The sequence below is a fragment of the Saccoglossus kowalevskii genome, chromosome 9, assembly GCF_978046115.1.
Source record: "Saccoglossus kowalevskii chromosome 9, keSacKowa6.1, whole genome shotgun sequence".
Taxonomy (NCBI): Eukaryota; Metazoa; Hemichordata; class Enteropneusta; family Harrimaniidae; genus Saccoglossus; species Saccoglossus kowalevskii.
Genome location: NC_140649.1, coordinates 16,778,328 through 16,802,278, shown reverse-complemented (window position 1 = coordinate 16,802,278; position 23,951 = coordinate 16,778,328). Strand labels below are relative to the sequence as shown.

Below are 23,951 nucleotides of genomic sequence, written 5' to 3'. Positions count from 1 at the left end.
TATTCTTGTGATTGCGGTTAATTATCATTTTATTGTATTACTTTTCATTTTATTGCAACGACACAGTGTGTTAAAGTACAGATTGTGGCTGTGCGAAATATGTATACACGCATAAATATTTAGCCCATGATCAATATAATTATGCAATTTGGTAATTAATAAATGACGTGTCTTGCAACAATTATACAAACTAAAGGATTTTCATTATCTGACCATGATCTGATTCTGATTTGTATTTTACTGCGTTGCACGGATTCTAATACGTTGAATTTATTTAACTATTTCAAAATGTGTGCTTCAAATTAAGGTGAAATGACATAGACTCAGCAGCGCATATTGTAAGCGGGGGTCGACAGTTTCAGTGACAACTGTCATGTTATCATTTGTTGTACGATTATTGAAAACATGGCTACAATTTTGTTTTTCAAAAGGGTTACGTGCATATTGATTGAAACAAGTAATATATAATTTTGGTCAAAAAATGAAAAATCATATAATAATATTTTGTTAAGTATAAGTATCTCACTCTTAAGAAAATACGATTTGGTCACCACATGTAACCGAAGGAATTTTTAATTTGTGTATATCATGATATATTTTCACCGCACTAACCACTGGTAAATAACCAGAAATTCGCCATTTTCATGTATATTTGACTCGTTCTGTGTGCGTGCGAAAAGTGGATTAATGGCAATATATTGTATATCTATGAATAGCATTACATGAAACCGTATTGTAAAAGACGGAATAACAAAATCATTTGTTTTAATGATAAACACAACGTAACCTGTATTTTTGTGAACGTACATTATTTCCAAAAGTCCTTGTAATATGTTAATTATTATATAATATGATATTGTGGATGAATGGTTCTCTGGAAAATGGGGAATAGTTGCGCATTGTTGTTCCCTGCTTGTGTGAATGAATGATCACGCGCCACCATGAGACGTGATTGTATTTTACACAAATGCGAGCTATAAATTTCCTGTACAGGTTGTTTTAATAGGTCAGTGTTTCTAGCTTTGAAATTCGGTCGTATGAATGTGGGCGTGGCACTTGGTGAACCAGTCATATCCTCGGGGCGGACATCCGGGCATTTTCTACCGCCTGGCAACCCTCGCGGTGAAAACAAAGACCAAAAACTCGCAGAAAACGGTACTTTGCGATGGTTGTTGAGAGTCCCCTGAACAGTGTAACAAGATTAGCCCTACGTGTGTAACATATATGAATTTGGTTGTTCGGGATTACTTCAAAGTTGAGTTTGTGTTGTTTTCTCGAGTTTTCACCGGCTCCACCGGCGTTCCACAGCAGCGGGCACAAAGCCCATAGAAATACGTGGTACAGTGGTGCGCGTCTTAGCAACGTAGAACGTCCGTGACGTAGCTCTGCCCCCGAGGATACAGGCAACACCTCTCAGTCAACGTAACCTTCGATGCACTTTTTACTGACGACTTTTAAGAAGACACGTGTTTTTGGTAATCAGGAGTAACCTTCTCATTCTGTGCTTCATTCTTGCAGGTGAAGCGGTCCGGGAGCAGAAAGAGCGATTGTAACGATTCATCTTATGGTTATTCACTTCGTGCTACACACAAACAAGGATTCGTGGTCACGAGCGCCACGATCAATTCAGGCAATCACAGTCAACCTCATCAATCGTTATGTCCTCCGAAATATGGAGCTATATGGATGGCAACTACACATGGAATGACACTGACTCATGGTATGGTTCATATTCACCGCCCGACCCAGCGCCTCTTGAGATTTGGCTGCCTACTGTCATAGTATATACGGTCACCTTTATAGTGGGACTCATCGGCAACATCCTCGTTCTCTTTGCTATCCAGCGATGTCGTCGTCTACGGAACGTCACTAACACTTTCCTGGCTAGCCTGGCAACAGCTGATTTGATCATTATCGTAATAGTTATACCGTTCCAGACACCGACTTATTTCCAGCCAACTTGGGAACTCGGGGAAATGATGTGCAAACTATTATCCTACTTGACTCTACTTTCAAGTTCCTGTTCTGTCTTTATGTTGACCGCTCTGAGCGTTGAAAGGTATGTCCATTCCGAATATATAGTATATATGGAGCGGTTTATACGTAATTGTCCGCGGTGGTATTCACGATTTTGCGCGATGTACATAATTGTGCTTTGTAATATAAAATCAGTGTGGTTTTTTTGTTTTGAAATACTATTGGCACCAGTCTAACCACACATCACAATCACGTAATATTGATGTGTATAAACCTCCCACGCACAATACTGACATGAAAAAATCTTTCAACTCTGTAGAAAAGATACGTTAGTGTATCTGTAACACTTTCAATTCGTGTGTGATCAAATCAATATAAATGTATATGGGGCTCTCAATTAAGGTTAAATCCCAATACTAGTACTTTATTACAATAAAATAATGCCGTTCTTTGAGTATGTTAATGATAATTAAACCCGTGGGTCGGAGTGGTGCAACATATCGTATATTTAACCACATATGCGTTGAGAAAACCTCCTGTTCTCGAAGAATATTATTAATGGAAGTTTAGATTTCGTATATTTTGTAGTTCATATCATATTTCCATAAGTTTTGTTTTGTTGTGGTGCCTAATAGCGGTAGTTGGTGTTTTATTCGTTGCAGTAACACATATATACAATGAGAAAACCACGATCTGTCCCTCTGAAAGGAATGAACTGTATTTGTATGAATATATTTTGTAACAGCATGGTTTCTGTTGATGATAATTATGTTGGGTAATATCGTAATATCGCCTGTAACCATGGGTGCTATTCAAGTCGGAAATAACAGTGTGTGGTGAATGGAAATATGGTCTGAGCACTCATTACCCTCCGTGCGTCAACGTGACAGTTGCGTTGTGTTGTTGGCTGCACTTACTCGCTCACTCACTCCACTGAATATACCGCAGATATTCGTGTTAGAACCACTAATTCCTATGATTCAATGTGTCAGCGATTCTAGAAAGGGAATCACACATGAACAAAATCGAACTAATGGGAGTTTCTAAAATATTTTGAGTATAGTGTTTTGTCATATCCTGTTTTTCAATTGGTATAGAAATATAACCCACATAATGTCAATGTAACGAAAGCTGAATGCATTTCTTAAGGTCATTTTTTGTTTTCAAAAGTGATTATAACATACCCTCGGAAAAAAACGTGTTCGTTAGACAGCGTATTTTCAAGACTGTAGATATAACCAACGACAAGTAAACTCCAATTACCTGGCATTACCTGGAACAGTTGGCAATAGACCCAGGATGAGATCTCGGTTAGATCGAGAGAACCACGTGACTTCCATTTTCTCTCGTCATCTCGTACACTGCTCCAAACACCATAACATGCATTAAAGAACGCTGATGAGAAAATAATTGATGCCGCTTAGTGAAGAAAAAATATACTTATTTTTTCTCCAATAAATTTTCGCCAGAGTATCACTCGGCATAACTGCTGATTTAGATATAAACTTCAGGAGATAAAGTTGAAGAAAAGATATCATCGAGTCATCGGAACCAGATAGCTAACTGGGATTACAATCGGGAAGTGTCGTACGTTCAGTCGTAGGTGTGAATGTGTGCGTACAATTGTGCTGCACTAAGTATTTAATTAAATGTTTATAACATTTCATTAAATCATTGCAAAATAAATAACACACTACCAAGCCGAGTTACATTACGGTGACAAAGACCCATTCTATTACATATGAAGAACCTGTAATTTCACATCAAGGGTGCTGATAACACAAAAAGAACCCATCTTCAATATGGCATCAATTTTATATCTTAATTGGAAATAATAGTATTACATTTATTGATATTAATTGTGACTTACGCTGTTGTTATGTTTTCCTCGTTAGTAGAGATGGTTTCATTCGCCGAATCAGAATCAAATTTGATGTACAATGTAATGTCTAACACGGATTGTGAGTACAATTACGGATCGCGACGTACATTCAAAACCTAGATACAGCGACGTGTTATGTACTATCTATAAGAGTAACATTATGTTTGGGTATTATCGAGTTAACAACAGGGGTAAAACGTGTCAAAAATTGATCTATGGTTCAGACATTCTTTAAATGTTACTAAACATTTCATTATAACAACCTATACAGCATCTGAAAGCCTAGATATAGGTGTATACGGTAGAGCATGTGCCGTACCTGACAGCCGCTATTGTATTTGTTTGTGTGTGTTTTACGATTGAAAACGACGTTATTCCCGACACTTCCAGTCAAGCGAATGACGTACGTGAATTGCACGCAGCGTTTGTAACGGTGTGGGCAAGACGATCGCGTTTTAGTGTTTACTTTACCTGCCTTTAACTGTTTTTAGATACGACTAATAACTATATAATGCTACTTTACACTCATATCTGTTTATTAACTTATTATTATTTGCATTAGTATTTTTTGAAATGTACGTTTGTTATGCAGTTTTCATTAATGATCAAATGACATCACAATGCTTACTGTCCTTTATCTTATAAATAATTGTTATTATATGTATATGTATATGAAATTGACACATCCAATCAAGACAGCACGGTGATTGTTGATATTGAGAAACATATTTGCCGAGATCTCGCTTAGAGCGAGATAGTCACGTGATTCATTTTGCCTCCTCGTCGTCACATACACCGCTCTCCTGATCATTTTAATGTGATTACGTGCGAGAATGCAACAATATTTCAGGAGCTAAATCAAGTCTCGTGGCTCTGTCGCTGGTAACGAGATCTCGAAACCCGTCAATAAGTTATTACACATAAGTCATTGGCAAGAAATCTATTCCTTAGAAGATTATTGATGTGTGTAGGCAATTGCGGTTCGTTGGACTGCATTGTATAGATTGATGAGTCATTGCTGCCGTCTTCAATCAAAGATTCAACTTTATAAATGTTATCTCGAAAATTGTATTCTGAAAAAAGATCATTAGCTAGCGATCTGGCTTGGAATTATATTGGACGAGTAATTGCTAGAACACAAAAAATTGGTAAGGAACAAAAACCGCACTTCGCTCGGTTTGGTTTCCTTGGTATAGTTTACTGAATTGTCTATATAGTAAAGACATCCGGAAGTATTAAAGCTTGACCTCGATATAACATAACCACAGCTGTAGGCATCTCAACGGTTATTCACGATCTCGGTGTGCGGTCCACGTGGCTATGTGGCATAGAGTTGTCTTAATTGAAATAGACATGCGGATCCCACGTTATCTCGTGCTGATACTTTAAGAGGGTTCATAACGGGTATTACGTAATGTCTTTCTACCACTGCTTTTGTATGTATATATACTATACATAATTGAGAGTATGTGTCACAGCATTTAATGCCAATACTGTTAAACTAGAATAGACAGTACATGTCAAGCGACGGGAAACTCATATAATATTCAGACAGCGCAGAATGCAGATCATATAAAACAAAATCACCTCCAGTGATACTGAAGAACAGTAGAACAAACAGATAATTATGGCCTACTTTACTAGAAATCGTTTATTACCTACGCCTGCACAAAGCACTACGCAGATAGAGCATTTATCGCCGTATGTGTGTACACAGTCTCTCTAGATGAATTGTGGTATGTATGTTGTATCTGTATGTGTACACGCAATCTCTCTAGATGAATTGTGGTATATGTGTGTTTTTATATTGTGTAACTCGATCATGATGAACAGGCGCAATCTGCGATTAGAAAATCAGATTATAGAAATATGATAATTTTACCAGCTTTTTAAAATCTTACATGTCTATATAACATATATCTTAAGCTGTCTCATGTTTCAGAACTCCTTATATGAAGTTGGGCATTCGCCTATGCTATTGTCGGCTATTTGTTTCGTGATAAGAATGTTTATAAATAACATATAATTATCGAGAAATCAAACATTTTGTACAATTGTGTGAAACCTGTTTTTTTCCTGTTTGGTGTGGATGAGTGTCAGTATGGCAGTCCACTCTCTATTCAACACGTATGACATGAAATTAATGACAATGCCTTATATGTTTTATATTATGTTTATGCAACGTACATTAACCAACTAATGTAACGCACATTTCAAAAGTTAAGGTCAACAATATATTTTAATTTTAGGAAAAATGAATGACATACTGCTTAATATGCACGCCGGTCATGCTAACAATTAAACATAAAGCAACATATGACCTTTCTTGGTTAAAGGCGGAATTCTGTATGATTACCCATTGGCTAATGCTTTTCTCATCCTTTCTATGGACCTAATGTTCATGCATTGAAAAAACGTTGCAATATAAAGGGCGGCGTACATAAAAGACTAGTTCACTATAGTTTCATGTTGAGGATTGAACTCAGAATCATGTTAGTGGACTAGATAAGATTTAAATGACAAAGCGAAATTTCATTGGTCTACCAAATACGTACCCGGTCAACCATAAACTATGAAATCATAAACCTTACCTGTTCATATTTATTTTAAGTTGAAGAAATCTGGTGGAAGTTGGTTTCTCTATGGAGTGTGTCTAGTTTTAGATTTGCTCTGCTTTCTACGCATTATTTATGTGATCTCGACAGAGTTATATCGCATTCACGCATTCACGTCCATCATGCCTTTTTACTCGGGGTCGGACATTCCGTGTCTAGTTATCACATTCTCTGAATTTTACTTCATACCATGTTTTTATACAAAAGATAAATAAACTAAATACTAAATTAAGAATGATAAAGCATGTTTCAAGCAACGTGTAGTCCCTTGAATCGAGGTGTAAAAATCGCCTGGAAATAAATAAAGAAAGACAGTTGCTCTCAAGTACGTGACTAGCGGCAGTAATCAGTGGAATATGGTCTAGTGCATTCTAAATTGTTTCACATGTACAATTGCGTCTCGTCACGTCAAAAAATTAGTCCTCAATTTTATTTGTTGTTCGTAATTTTCATACTTGGCGAATTAGAATATAACAAATGAAAATATTTTTTTAATATTGTTTCTTACAGTCAGTGTATCTTTAAACATATACAAATTTGATACTAGTAGGTGGCATGTGGTGATGAATTTCTTACAATGTACATGTTCATATCTGTAAACATCAATCAATTGACATTTTAGTGTGTTGTGAATGATGAAATGTTAAATGGTCAGGTTTGTATATTTTCGACAGTTTTTGTGTGCAAATGTATATAAATATATAGCACACTGTGTCCATTTTGTCGTACACCCGAATCTACTTGAACAGTAGCTTATGAATAAGTAATGAGTGTAGGAAGTCAAACACGATGTACGTTTAGAAGTTTAGAACTATTTTGCAAATAGATGAACCACGATCCTTTGAAGTATAAAACTATCGCAATGGACCTAGAAGTGAGTTTGCTGGTTTTGTGTGCGATACACCAGTACATGCAGTGTTGTAATCGCTACTTACAAAAACATTTTTAACCTATTACCCAATGTCGTTGGGTCTTAATATGTAAGTCTATGGTTCAACAAACGTAATGACTTCATTGTTATTCGAGATGCAACGGACAGTAATGATGTATACCTATCACTCTGAATCAATCATGAGGAAAATGCAGATACCAAGGGAATGGAATGTAAGAATGTGATTGAAACGAATAACGCCAAATGTTTTATGTACGAAATTGGTTGCACATATACTGATAAATTGTCGGCACAATGGGTCGCGTAGTGCTACCTGGCTCAAGACCGCTAACAGCATTCATATACATAGGCGACTATGCTTGGTTCGATTTCACTAAATTAGCAGTTTGGTTGAACAAAATAATTGTCGGTTACCCATTTATACATCAACAAATTTGTACACCGTACTGTTTTGATATGAATCAAAGATGGACGCAGTCAAATTGTGGCATGTGAAATGTTTTATTAGACACAGTATTGGCTTGAAAATCAATTTAATCTCTTCCAGATTACATTTATTTCAAGACAAAATATACTTTCAGAGAAAAGTACAGTATCTCATGTCACGAAACTAATTTTGAGGAAATTTAAATCCGTTCTAGTTCTTTCTAGTTCTTTGGAAGCCACCAAAGTGTACATGGATTGCACTCTGCATTCCGTTAATCAGCTGAGATCACTTATAAGTGCTATTATATGAATTCTTAACAAACGCTATTGTCGATATGCGAATGTCGACGACCTTTTTGTGTGGGAAGTAGCTTTATATATCACACTGACAATTTCTCTCAAACCCGAAGTGATCGTCAAATTGGCACCTACATTGGGTTAGCACGCGAATCATGGCCGTGTTAACATGCTCCTACTTGCGCGCATGAAACAACTTTACATCACTATGTGTCCCGCGACAAACGGTAATAACGATAATATATTTCGCCTCGGGTCACTTCACATCAGTCGTATCTTAAATGGAGATGATCTCATTTATTGTGCATGTCTGGATTGTAAAATGGAAAAACTTTGAGTGACAGAACGTTAATATTGCTAGAAATGTTAAAGCCTGGAAAAACGTACGATCGGAGAATAAATTAACACTATAGTGTTAGTTACAAGGAGTCATCTGAATTATTTATACTTTACCACTGTTTGTCTTTCAGCAACTGAAACCTCAGAATGTGCTACAAATGTGGTTTTATTATGCCATTATGCAAATGTCGTATTATTACTGCCCAGCAACCATTCGCCGACCGCTGTAATGAAATATACTTACTGAAGGCATTTACCACATAGTTCATTGTGTACGTAAATAAATAATCTGCGGCGCTGAAGTACTAACGATAATAATACCTAGTTTGAACACGCAATGACAAAATGTGAACTTTAGAACAGTGTCATGTCGAGTATGTGTCCTTTTTAACCCAATTTGTGACTGTAATTGTATATGATTAATGTGACTTTATTAGATCAATGTGACGGCAGTGTAAATATTATTCAGATCGATTAAATAGGACATATAGTGTTGCAGCAGAGGCCACCTCTGAGAGGGGGGAGTAGCACCCAAAGTGCCACATTTGTCCTCATGCATAAATTTGAAGGACAATATGTCTGGAGTATGAAACAGCCTGAGGACATCTTTGGAAATGCTGGCGAACTGAGAAATTGAGGTTCGAATTTGGTAATGTAGAACAGGCAAAACAGACGCTATCAGTAATATAAAATAGGGGTAGGGGAAACATAAATCTTCATATAATTTCATTTAATTACTTTATCTTACAAACCTATATACCATTGTGAAGCTATATTGATAGCCTTTCAGACTATGTAAGTTATATGTTCATAGGTCATAGGCAAAGGTCACCAGAGGTCAAGTGATCAGGTGACCAATGGTATCACACATATTTTCACCGTATAGTATGTTCATGGTTCACTTGAATGATATTGATCAAACTATGCTTAGTAAAATACCATTTTATTTAAATAATTACAGTTTGTGTTTGACCATAGGAGTCATGTTGATAAATCAACATGTTGATAGCAACATTATATTGTGTATCCTTCTCGAAAAGTGTGCAATAGGTTTGCACGCAATTTTCTTTTTCTCTCTAACACACACTTTATCTGGGGGGAAATTGCAATCCAAAACACAGATACAGCTAGTCTATGGTAGAAGCTTCTATGGACAATGTGCCTGAAACAGAGAATATGTACACAAAAATGTTAGCTGCTGCTAAACGAAGAAGTGATCAGACCATGTTGGCACGACTTTATGGTGTTGCAAACGGGGATCTTGTAGCTGTTGAAGCACAGTACCATAGACAAACGGGGTGCTACACGAGCACATAAGTGATAGACACTGAAAATGTGTACTAAACTGCACTGAAGGCCTTTATTGATGAATTCCGACCCGCCATCATAAACGAAAAACAAGTCTTCATCCTTTCAACACTGCGATCTCGCTTTCAAGAGCTTGCAACTGAAGCTGGTGTTGAGAACCCTGAGAAGTACAGGTCATTTCGTTTGAAACAACAACTAATGCAAGAATGCCCTGACATTACATTTGTTCCTCAACATGGCATGTACGACCTTGTATGCTCAAGTGAAATTTCAGTGGGTGATGCTCTGTGTAAATTAAGTGACTTGGTGAAAACACTAAAGGACACATCTGAAGAGATGGAGCAGCTAGATGATACAGAGTTACCTGAGGAGGGAACTGATGAAGCTGTAATTGTACATAAAGCTGTTGGTATCCTACGCCAACCAACGCTTGAGAAAATCAACAGCTCCACCACAGAATTACTTCTCTTTTGATGACATGACAATGGCCTCATTGAAAGACTTTGTATACCCTCTCCTCTACGAGGCTTTAGGGTGCCTAACAAACAAAGACCTGTTTTCCCAGGCAGCGGATAATGCTGATTATGTCCAGATCCAGTGTATGTGATATAACCACTTTGACCACTTCACAAATATCACCAAAGCATTCGGGTTGGCTATCCACCTTCATCATGAATTTGGAAGCAGGAAGCTTGTGGAACACATCTTCTCATTGGGCTACTCAGTATCCTATTCAGAACTGCATTGCTTCCTTACATCAGCAGTGCTTCAGGTCAGCGTAACACAGAAAGCATAGTATGGCTCATTCGTTCAACCCCAAGCGTTGCCCAAGGACAATGGTCATCGGTGTGGGAGATAACTGCGATGGAAAGTTCAACAGGATTTGGCTGGAATACACCTTTGAAGCGACAGAAAACAAAGCTCTAAAGGGCACAGAGGGATCATTGGCCTGACCCTGAAACGCCCAGCACTAGCCCGATGTTTCTTGCCAGACCCACAACTGGAATATATTCCTGTCGTTTCACCCATATGATCAGTCATAATCGAGAGTCTGCACAAGGAGGTCGTACAACCAATGCAGAGATCCAATGCTGGAACACAGATGTCACAGAGATGAAGAGCATGTTTGATGGAATCTTTTCAGACCCATTCAATCTGAGGGAGCCACCTCCTAACCTCATAAATTTTGCAACTGGCTGTGTTGCTTCTGCACAGGTAGAACAATGTTTGACAACAGCACTTCAAAAAGGAGTGGCCTTTGCATCCCGATTTATAAGTGAGAGATTGGTACATGCAGAAGGCCAGGATGCACTTCAAAAGAGCTTGTACGATGCATTACCCAGATCAAACATTAAGACTATGTCTGACATGAACAAGTCTGTCAGGGTTCGTTCAAAGAATGTGTCAATTTCGGGGAAAGTGATGTACCTATGGCTACTGACAGTGAATGCTGTAAAACGAATATCTCTCTAGAGAGTGATGGCTTTTGAGAACGCCTGAGTTCCATTGAGTTTATTCTCAGATGATGGTACACCTTTGTCCTGTGCAAAGTCTGATTTCTTGCACAAACTTGAAGACCTCCTGCCCGGTGATGAGAGCACTGTGGGTCATTGTGATGCCATCATTGCCGGAAATAGACAATAGAATCTGGTCAAGTAGAGATTTCCTGTCTATCCCATTGCAGTGACTATAATTACATGCAAAATTATTCAAGACAACAGATGATGTCATAGACTTTTAAGGTCTATTGTTTAGCCTAATTGAGAGTATATTGTTATGTTAAGTAGTTCACAGCTTGGGGTTGGAAACAATAGTAAGTGAGGTAATCTATTGTTTCCTTTGTTCTGTGTTCACTTGTATTTGTCAGCTGATCATATGAAGCCATGTAATAAATGGTTGTGGTTACCAGAGGACAATATACCCTTAGGTACACTCTTAAGATGGCATTGAAGACAGCCACCCGTTATATACTTAAGGATGCGGTAGAGTTATTTTCGTGAATTTTGTTTTTTTTTGTTATTACTTTTGTAAAGTTATTGGGCTCATAATTTTATCAAAATTAAAACTGAAACACATCTAGTAATTTGCATAATCCCTTCACGACAAGGAAAAACTCAAAACGCAGTTCAGAGGAAGCGAAACTTTACCTATAACAGAAATGCATTGCCGACAGTACAATGGGGTTCACACTTTGAGTATTCAAACCAAGAGGGTAAAATTTCGTCAGCAAACATGATCAATTTCCATCTTCCAAAAAGTCGGGCAGACAAGTTATGCAGGGCCGCCGTGTACAGTAACAACTTCGCTTCTTTTTGGAGGACGAATACGGACCCAAAACTTTATAGTTTTGGATTTTAATACTGCAAGGCTACTAAGTGACTCCATGTTATGTGTTTTGTTGTAAAAATCAGTCCATCTGATGCTTTAAATGTCCAAAATTAGCGCAGCGCAACGTGACAAATGTTTTGTTTTTTGGCGTTTCCAGGCAGAAGAAATCTGACGCCATGGAGGTCATTCAAGTGAGTTGTGCGTCGTCAGAAATTGACCTACTTTCATGAAATTCACACACATTGATAACGTATTGGCGCAGAATAAAACCCTTGAAGCATTTTTTGAGAACTTCTCGCAATAAAAAATAAAAGGCTTTTAAATTCCTTGTTTATGGGTGAAATAACAGGAAAAATGTAAATTGGTGTCATTGTAAACAAATATGCAATCTATGTTCTAACACTCTCGAGGCATTGACGGGGCTGATGCTGTCTTGATTTTTCAGCTTTCTTTTTTTACAGAACCCCTACGGTTTTCATACAAAACTAATTTTTATTCAAAATAACACCTCTATGTTTACTTAGTAATCACGTGACTAATTCGTGGTACATGTCACAGATGTCACAGAGCTTCAAGAAAATATATAATTTGCTACGCTTCAAAACACTTTTCCTCATGAAAACAGTTTTTACTTTTTAGAGCATGATAACTCTACCGCATCCTTAATACAAAAATATGTGGACAGACTAATCTTGTAAATATCATGGTGGAGTTTTGATGGAAACATCTATAACATATCGAAAGCTTGGAACGTCACCTGTCTATTACGAAGCACACAAAAGTGAAAAAATGAAAAATATAAACTCAAAATTAAATTTTGTTTTAATAGATGTTTATGCAATGCATTCTCTATGGCACATCCTGTGATGTTTATTTGACTGGGGAACACTGGCCAGGGCGGAAGTCGGCCATCTTGTCCACTCATTTCTGGCAATGTATCTTCTATGGACATGTCATCATTCAGATGCTTCCTCCATCTGCTACTCCGCCAAATGTCACCTTCAGGGATATTGCAGCTAACGTCATGCAATACATTATTCAGAGGAGCAACAAACATGGGAGCACTTCCATTCACATTGCATTTGACAGATATGATAAGGACAGCATCAAAAACCAGACTAAAGACAAAAGAATGGCATCAACCCAATGGCATGAATATATAAGTTTGGACTTATACCGAAAGTATGGCGTGCATTTCTCAGCAGAGGACAAAACAAAGCTCAGCTTGCCAGGTGTTATACTGACTACATGACTGATCACGCAGGTTATTTTCTTGGGAAGAACCAGGTACTGTATATCAGTGGAAGTCAGATCGATAGGGCTCTGAAAATAGATAGGCAGGAATCCCTGCCTTGTCCATCAATGGCATCACCACAGGAAGAAGCTGACACACGGATTGTGCTTCATGCTGTAGTCGCAGCCAATGAAGGTGCAGAGCAGATTGTTGTCCACAGCCCAGACACAGATGTTCTTGTTCTGCTTGTGCATCATCGGCCAGCTATTCATGCCAGAACAATATTCTTCCTCACTGGTTGTGAAAGAAAACACATCACACTAACTAGATATATCCCTGTGCATACCCTATTTGAACAGCTTATCCAAGAACAGCGCATTATTCTCCTTGCTGTATACTGCCTTACTGGGTGTGACACGGTTAGTGCATTCCATGGACGCGGAAAATGCACAGCCTTCAGAATTTTGATGCAGAAAGCGAATCTGTTCCAGCCACTTACCAATCTTGGGGAAGAATTGCAGATATCCAGACAGCAGAGGGCTGCTTGCACTGCATTCGTAGGTGCTTTGTATAACCAGGACGGATGTGTCTCGCTTGATACTTTGCGATGTAAAAAAGCAGCAAAGCAGATTGCACCTAAGAAACTTCCCCTGACTGAAAACAGCTTCCAACAGCATATTCTACGCACTGCATATCAATTGATGATATGGAGGCAAGCAGATGTCACCATCCCTGATATCCCAGAACCAACAGAGTATGGATACTTTAGGGAAGCTGACAATTCCATACAGCCATGCATGATGGATCAGGAACCAGCAGCACCGGGACTCATGAATGATTTGTTGTGTACATGCAAACATAATTCTTGCCACACAAACTGTACATCGACAACAACCAGCCATGTACAGCGACATGTTTCTGCGAAGCCCAACTTCGTTCAGAGGGCAACGATGGTGAATGCGCAAATCCTCTAACAATAGCAGCATTATATATCAATGACAGTGACACAAATACTGATGAAGATGATTAATTACACACAGAGCATATTTTGATGATTGCCTTATTCCTCTAACGTTTATTTTGAATGGTCCAGGATACTTTACATGATATATTTGTCTGTATCCAAAGATACTTCTCTCACACAAATGATTTAATACCTGGTATGCAGGGCATCATCAACCAAAGAGTTGCAATACTGCTGTAATCATGATAAGAAAACATGTTTAAAATGATATCAAATTAAATTCTTTGATGTAGCACATATCTTACACATTACATTGATCTCTGCACTGAATATTATTTCTGTTTCGTTTATATATTCTTCAAGGAAATGTCTGTTGAAGCTAAACTTTTGAATTAATTTAACGTATGTATGCATACATGTATATATATACTGGGAAACATATAAAAACCATATCATTGAAGAGTGTGTACATATACACATGACCGATTCATAAAGATAGTCAAAGGTATACTATAATACATAGCAAATTATGATCTTTTCAAATGATATTAATTATTTATAAACATATTTCTGGTGATTATCACTACCACTGCAATCATCTAAGCCTAACGTATAACTATATTCTGAACCATGATATGCCTAGCGACAATAAAACCCAATTATCAGTGCACAACCAACAGTATGTTCCTGAAAATGTACTGTAAAATGACTAATTTTCACTGGGTTTAAATTTCGCTGATTTACTATTTCAGGCATATTCAGTGGGTTTTAAATTCATGCTTTTATCATTGAGATAATGTGTTCTATGCTAAATTTTACATAATCACTGGGTTTTAATTTAGCGCATTTTCCAGTCAGCGAAATAAGCAACATTAAAACCCAGTGAATAATGAACCCCTTACAGTATTTGATACATTTGTCATGTGATCTTTTGACCTCCAGTGACCTTGGCCTTTGACCTATGAACAAAAGTCTTACAGGACCTAAACGATCATTGCAATAGCTTTAAAACGGTGTCTAGGTTTTTAAAATAGGGTAACTAGAAGAAACCTATGGGGGTTTATATTTCCCCCACCCCATTTTATAATACCGCTAGCGTCTGTTTTGGCAGTTCTATGTTACCAAATTCAAACCTCAATTTCTCAGCTCGCCAGCATTTTCCAAGATGTCCTCAAGCTGTTTCATACTCTAGACATATTGTCCTTCAAATTTATGCATGAGGACAAATGTGGCACTTTGGGTGCCACCAACTCCCAAAATAATGACCTTTTTGGGCCCTTGCTGCAGCACTAATATTTCAAGGGCGCATCCATCATAGCAATTGAAAGTGTAAGTCAGTTACGTCATTAATGCAAAACTGTACATGTGTTTTACAGTTACAGAAAATCTGATGATATGTTGTGTTTCCATCTGCTGGAAGCTTTTTCCAAGATTGAAAGAAATCAATAGAAATCCATAGAATAATAAGCCACGAAAATTAAGCAATGCATGAAGTACTCCAGATAACCTTCCCATACACTCTCACTAATTATTACATATCATCGAATGGTTGGTTTTATCGCGTATTCGTAGACTTTGAAAAGACTTTGATTCAAAATATAATATTTTTAAACTACTGAAATCTATGTATCAATGTTTATTTTCAATATTTATGTGATGTACGAGAGCGTTATTATGTTTTTTAATTGTTTTCAGTGTTTATTGGTGATCTAGGTGCGAGTTTCAAGGCCGGTGGCTGATAAGTTCCGCGTCATTATTTTTTTTTTTAATCTTAGGGTTAGATTTATTAGATTTATTCAGCTTTTTGTAATCAATAAGATAAACTAATGATTTTGTATTTCTGAATAAATTTAATGTAACGTGTAACACGTAACACGGGATTTTTTCGGATTACATTCCGTTTCATACCAGCCAATCTGTTTGTCATGATGTTTGGATATAGTACTTTCCATGATTTGAGCTGCTGAAAACAAAATTGACATTACATTAGCCGAAGCATTATTAACATCGGTATTGTTACTGTTCAAATAACTGTTCAAAAGAACGACGTTCAAAAACTCTAACAAAGCTTTTACTCTGTTGATCACGCTACGTTGCGTGATTTGCCCGGTATGCCATTTTAGTAACAGGGCACGTGGCTAATGTGGAACATCCACTACCACTATCATACCCGCCGTATGATAAATTACCGTAAGAACTAGACACGTGGTCTTGTGAGACACGGGTAATGTCATACGCTGCGACAGAAGATACATTTTCATTATCTATATAATCTAAGTTATTGAAATAGTCTCGTATAATAATAATCTTACTGAGTTGTTATTCACTCATGCTATCTACTAATTTGTTTCCTTTAAAAACAAATATTGTGTAGACAGAGTAAGGCGCCGCTCCTTCGCGAAGGACGTAGATTGTGTCCAGAATAACCCTGCAATTGTTCTTTGTATTTAATTCAACCCACATCGCAATTTATTTGAATTGCATAAAAGTGTATTAACATTAGAAAATAAATCAGTTTTGTAGAAAACTGATAAACCCACAGATGGTCTACCATAGTGACTCCTTTTCTTGTGAATACGGTTTACACAGTCATACTCGGCATAAGAAAAGATACTCTCTCGTTTCAGTAAAACGAATTCGATTGAAATTCGAGAGATATTTACAAAAATCAGGACTTTCCATTTTAATTTTCAAACGTTTCACATTCCCGCACAACAGTCGAAAATTTTCATTGTTATCATTTATAGAAAAGTTGAGATCAATGTTAAAAAGGCTGATATTTACATTATTAGTAACATTCTTTTGACCACCTTAGCGTAATCAACATCTATGTCAATTTCATGAAAGGATTTGATCAGTTTCATGGTCGTATATATGTTGCATTGTCAATTACGAGCTTGTCGTTCTTCATTTTTGCAGTTTTGCCTTCATTTCGTGGTTTGACGAAAAGAGTGATCAGTTTACGTCTGGCTTCTTTAAACCGTAGACCGGAAATCGTCAGACGAGTAACGCAACATCTTGAGTTCCTTTCAATCACTATATAAGAGCGTTCGATGAAACGTATTTGTGGGTATTCCGTCCTATTATAATAGTACTACAACTCGTCGCTACAAGACTACGCCACCTTGAAACTGTAATCATTAAATTGTGGATTTCATTGTTTGTATTACAGACAGACATACGAACATAACAACACGCAACACAAGATGCAAACTCACGCACATGGCCTAGCGCCATATGATGTATAATATTTTATAACTATAAATACAATACGGCTCATTTGATTGGTTGAATCAATGCCGTATTATCTATGTCAATCGTTCCAACAGGCAAGAATCGTTGATTTGAGTCTGAGAGTTGTTATAACTGTTTTTGAGGGGTCGATGCCCTGAATGTGTTACCACATGTATTAATCGCAAATAAAATACAATATCACTGTCATGTCATCTGACGCGCAATCTAGTTTTTTTTTTTTTTATTTGTACTTGATTCCTGAAATATATCTTTGCATGTCGTTTGCTTTTGTTTACTTAGCACTCACGCTCTAAAAATAAAATGCAGTAGTTAATAAATTAATTTGCCTGCTCAAGTGGCATCATTCAAGCTATCACAGAGTAATATAAAGGCGCCAACTTTCAAATATTGTCCAATCAGATCATGCGTTGTAGATGTTATCATACTTTTGTGTGACATGTATGCGATATAGATTCTAGTTTACATCACGAGTTTATATCATACTGAGTTAAATTACATTAAATCAGTGAGTTTTTGATTGGTGGCATGTAGTGTCTGAATTAACGCTGATTGGCAACGACATTTAACAGTAACTGCAGAACATTTTGTTCACGTCTTTGTCACAAATGCCTTGCACAAATATTATATGTTATTATATGCACTTACTTCTTATGATGTTACTTTATCTTGTACCGAACGTAATGAGAACTATTTAAAATAAGTATAACATTACTTTCATTTCAATTTAGACACTGTGGATATGATACTCATCATTCAACTAGAGCCTAACAAGCAAAAAAAAGATCGAAAGTATATTAGGTATTCAATTCCAGTCGTATCAGAACTGTTTAATACTCTTGGTGAAATGTCAGAAATAACTGCGTGATCAGTCCCCTCGCGGGGGTGGTTAAACAGTGCCATTAATATGACAAATGAACAGTAACACGGCATAAAAAACTTAATCGCCGAAGGCTATGTGTGTGTGTGGCGGTCTTTACCCGCTACGCCGGGGTCGTGTTCAAATCGAACCTGTTAGAGTTTGGATCCTGGGACGCCTACGCATTACAATAATTATCAACGTTGCCATAACTTACATTTCACAGCAATATGAATTTAAGCGTGCCGCTTTATTCTCTGACACGGGCGGTTGTCTATATATTTAGTAAACATCGTCGAAACTCGATTCAATCCAGAGTGGACAGTTCGTGATTTACAGCTTTCTTCGCATCTCTGATGAGACGATGCAGTCAACAGTCAACTTCAGTACATGTGTACGTATACTGCGACGTCACTGTTCTCAATAAAGATAAAAAAATCAATATACAATCACGCGAGTGTCTTTACTGATTCCTTGGAAAGTTTATTACGTCCTGTTATGTTATATCATATAACTGTAAATATGAATAACCGAGGATACAAGTCACCTACGGCAGCTTGTTATTTGGTGAGTGACGTTGTACGTGCAATGGATTTAAAGTACCTACTTGAAATCAAACATGAGCTGTTCGAAATTGTACATTCATCCAATCAGGCAACGACATTAAAGTAACAAAACAGTGGCATTATTTGCAAGTCAATACATTTTTTTAATAGATATGGTGGCCATTTTGGATTGATTTGAGATATACCTACATTTTAATATAGTGGGAAAGATATGTTTCTTTATTCATAACTAGGAAATTTTTTAAGTTGTTTTTAAAAAAATATTAGTTAATTTACCGACTTTTGGTGGGAATAGTTATAACGAACTTTCAAAAATATATATAAGGAAGCAAAAATGCAGTCAGGATTATAAATTTTATATGGTGGTTTACAAAATACTCGTTTAACTTTACGTTCAATTTATTTTAAATTGTTATACTAGTATATCACTATTACTCTTATATATGAGTAACAATACGACTTGTTGTTTATGAGAGACCTTGAAACAGCAATACAACGCATCCTTCCAATATATGAAGTGCATTGGCGTAAAAAAAACGTCATTCACCGCCAAAGTTGTTTTGACAAATGACAGTTTTTTAAAGATTTACTATATACCAATTAACGACCGACTACAACCAACCACGACGTACATTTATTACGCCCATTCACGTCATTGTGACGTTACAGAAACTTCTAGGCTAATGAAAACAAGTTTGATTCGTGTGATCTCAAGATTTTTATTTTGGTAATTTAAGTATTATTGTTGTCGATTATTGTTGTGTTGGGTTTTAATCAGTAGACATTTTGAAAATTTGAAACAAAACTTTAAATAATATTCAATTTATAAATAATAGTACCATACACAAACATAATGTCGTTGTCCATTTATCCAAGCTTTCAATAGAGGCAGTGATTTGATTTTGCTTTTCCGCTGTTGCTACATTTACGATTGCAATAAACGGGTCAGTTGATTGTAGTTAGCATGTTCTTATTGGGTATTACATCACGCGGAACCACGTGCAAAAGCAGCTATATACATTTTGTACCATCCAGGACATTTTGAAACGTTCGACAGCTGAGAAAGCTTCTTTTGGAATCAATTAAAATATCAAAGAACGCGACGTAACACTTAGTTACCATAGCAACGTGACAATAACTGACGTGTTGTCAATAAGTAGTCCCTTGTCAATTTCAAGAGATGTTGATAATTCTAATAAGTAGTTAAATCGGAATGGGGGTATGCAGAAATCCCAACAACCGATCGTGAACAAAAACAAATAAAGTTAAACAGTTGATATTTTTTGTAAAGTCAGTCGAAATCATAATATTTAAAATCGACTCGCAATATATATTACTAATAACAGTGTACTTCACTTTACAATGTATACTTCTAGTTGTTACTAAACGAAGGTATCTTTGAGACTTGTCTGATAAGTGGTATTAGCCTTGCAGACTCTTGTGTATATAAGTGCGGCAGTTTTGTTCATCATCAATATCACGCGATTACGTCAATTGAAATATGTCACGTTGATTGAAAGCTTCTACGTGTGCCCCTTTCTCGTGGAAATTCCTCCACATAATATACTGAGATACACATTAATCAGATACTATTTCTTCTAATTTTCATTTAGATATTTCGTTATTGTGCACCCGCTGCTGGCTAAGTCTGTTATTACCTTGGGTCGAGCACGTCGAATCATCATCTCAGTGTGGGTCTCAGCAGTTATATACAGTTTTCCGCCGTTGTATTATAAGGTGAGAGTAGTTGACGAAAGGGGCTTTGAATGCTTATTTCACTTGTCGGCTTCCATTATATAGGCTACAAAGTGGTATGTTATACACACAATACTATTTGACATACGCTGGGGCCGTGCGCCCGTTAATAGTCACTTACTATTACGCTGATGACGTCAACAAATAAGTAAGTCATTATGGTATATTCCCATGACAAGTAATGTTAAGAGACAATATACAAAACGCCAGTTTGAAAAGGTTATTGACCCCGTAACACAAAATGACAGGAATCACGAACAAGCTGTTCTGACAGATATGAATATTATATCTATAGCATGACTAGGTGTTGGAAAGTGCAGAAAAAGTGGGTTTTATTATCACTCAATTGTCATATTGTATATACAGTGCGTCATCCGTAATCAACAACAACAATCGTGAGTTTGACCTCAGTCATTCTCTTACTGCGTTATTCATCGTAATTGCGGTGGGTCGGCACTAACAAAAAAGAAACTTGAGAACATCCATACATGCATGCCTAAATAACTACTGAAACCACTCAGAATAAAATGAAATATTCCCTCCATATATAATTTTATTAGAACCAGTAACGCAAGCAAGACCACGCGGTGCACACTTTTGCGAGACAGTGCAGCGCCTCAAATAAAATCCCGAAAGTTACGGTGGATATTTTGGCCGATAATTTACTGCTCCATGACTACAGTATTACTCCACATTCAGTAGCGTAATAACGGTTATAATTACAATACATATGAGCGCCATCGACATTGTGATATAAAGGAATTTCTCTCCATTTACACGAAGTTAAGGAAACCGCAATGAGTATGTCGGCGTTATTGAAAAAAATACAACGAGCTAATTTGAATGAATTCCAACAATATTTTATTATTCTGCGGTTTATTATTGAAAACCATCGTGTAATTATTTGGTAGAAATTCTAGCTACATCTCAATCAAACTACAGATCCGTGTTATAAGGTCACCACTATGTAAACACCAAGGTATCAATTGCAATGAAAACCTTAACCCAGAAAAATATTAGTATAATCATTTATCGGCGATGTTTTTCCAGAAAATATTATTTACTAGGCAGATAAAAAAAATGACTGTAGATAGTTTCCTTACTACGATATTCAAACAATATTGTGAAGGAGTCTTCACCGGCACACGCGCGCGAATTGGTCACAACGACGACAACAACGCTCGATAAACACATAAAGGCTCATGGGTAGACGCTTGTTTGTAAACACCGACACGCTGTGGATGTTTGTCGCATGCGCAGGTGACGTCTCCCCCGCTTTAATTTAAAACCACAGAGAAAAATCACAGTACGCTTCAATTGTCTGGGTATTCAAAGCTTCAAATGTGGTGACAGAAAAACGATATACAGAAATACATCAATTGTTGACTTTTTTTATAACACACAATATCCGGCAAATCAGAAGTCACGACTGAAAAGTTATGATCCGGAATAGTCTAAAATTCGCTCAGTTTGAAATCAAAAGACGTTATCGCGGTTGAAATACTCAAAGAATAATCAGATCCAAGATGGAAGTTTAATCGATTTATTCTGAATCCTAAAGCTCTTATTGCGCATGGGCAGAATATGACGTAACTACACACGTTAATTACGTGATGCGCGTCACCTGTTTGCATAATCATCAACGTATTAACACGTGCCTTCACATGGACGAATTGTGATTTACCTTCAGTGCGCGTCTGAGTCGACGGGGCCATCACATATATTGATATATGTTCCAACCATTTCTTGCCTGTATGTTTTGAGGTTCATATATAAAACACAAAATTGGATTCCTTCGCCCTCTTTTTTACAATATAATAAATGTATATTAATTCAAATTTAATTTTATCTAATTAAATTCATTTCAATAGAAAGAAAGAACTTGGAAATTCGACAATTATGATGAATTCCAAACTTGCGTGGTCTACTGGCCAAATGACGCTTGGGCAAAGGCATTCTCTCTTTACCTTCTTCTCGGCATGTATATCATGCCCTTGCTGGTCATGACGTACTGCTACGCCAGAATCATTCACGAACTGTGGATCAGTACGAAGCGAACGCAACAGCTGCAGAACAGATACGGATGCACATTGCCGAGAAGAACTACAAGTAACGTATCTAACGGTGTAACGATGAATGGATTCCACGTGTCACATACATCCATGTCAAGAACTCGTGAATTGGGGGACGAAGAATTGAAGAAATGTAGCAACATGAATGTCAGGCCTAGAGTGGACCCTGAACAGGGGCGGAAACAGGTCAGATAAGTATATGTATTGCACGATAACCAACAGTACAGATACTGAGATAAACATTATGTTGATTAGCAGAAAAATACAACTTTATTCCTACCACTTTATTAGTTATAAAATATAAGGTCAATATTTATAATTGGTATCTAATAATATATTTATGTATATATTATTTATTATCTTCTACACAGGTCATAGTAATGCTCCTGGCTGTGGTATCGTTATTCATGATCTGCTGGGGTCCGCTCATATGTCTAGTGGTGTGCGTGCAGTTCAATTTCATATCATATAGCCCACTGAAAACCTATCTCTCCATCGCGTTCAATCTTCTCTCCTACCTGAACAGCTGTATGAACCCTATATGCTATGCGTTCGTCTCGCGCACATTCCGAGAGTGCTTCATTTGGGCAAGTCGAACTTGTTGTCGAAAAAGCGGAATGCAGAATTTTTACAGTCATCGCTCCACCAGTCTGATAAGCAAGAGCACCTCGTTGTACAGCCGCAACTCTCTGAACCGTAGCTCAAGTACACTTCGAACGTCTGCAACGACACTGTCTTCACGGCAGAGTCCTATTGTTGAGACTCTCCCTTGGAGCATGAACTTTAAAAATGGAAATGCTCACAGAGGAGATATATTCACACCTGGAGAAAGTAACGTTTAATTATAATTAATTCCGCTAAATGCTGTGCTGGAACAGAGCAATTGGATGCTTTACGAACAATTTGTTGAAGGCCGATTTTCTGAATAGCATAATATATATCACAAATACACTACACTACACTACACTACACTGCACTGCACTGCACTGCACTGCACTGCACTGCACTGCACTACACTACACTACACTACACTACACTACACTACACTACACTTCCCTGCGCTACACTACACTACACTACGCTGCGCTGTGCTGCGCTACACCACACTGCACTGCACTGCACTACACTACACTACACTACACTACACTACACTACACTACACTACACTACACTACACTACACTAC

The 23,951-nt window shown here is 37.2% G+C and overlaps 1 protein-coding gene across 1 annotated transcript; it reads left to right on the top strand.

The window, feature by feature from the left end:
* The first annotated feature begins 1,658 nt into the window (after positions 1–1,658).
* On the top strand, positions 1,659–23,615 carry LOC102805887 (galanin receptor type 1-like). The gene is made up of 4 exons (XM_006815074.3): positions 1,659–2,059; positions 20,553–20,676; positions 22,566–22,952; positions 23,138–23,615. Exons 1-4 carry the CDS (start codon positions 1,659–1,661, stop codon positions 23,606–23,608), a joined length of 1,383 nt encoding a protein of 460 aa, XP_006815137.2. The 3' UTR covers positions 23,609–23,615.
* Positions 23,616–23,951: the final 336 nt, after the last annotated feature.

Coding starts and splice junctions, on each gene's coding strand:
- LOC102805887 (XM_006815074.3), top strand. CDS start 1,659: ATGTCCTCCGAAATATGGAGCTATATGGATGGCAACTACACATGGAAT. Junction 20,677..22,565: donor TTCCGCCGTTGTATTATAAG/GTGAGAGTAGTT, acceptor TCATTTCAATAG/AAAGAAAGAACTTGGAAATT. Junction 22,953..23,137: donor CTGAACAGGGGCGGAAACAG/GTCAGATAAGTA, acceptor TCTTCTACACAG/GTCATAGTAATGCTCCTGGC.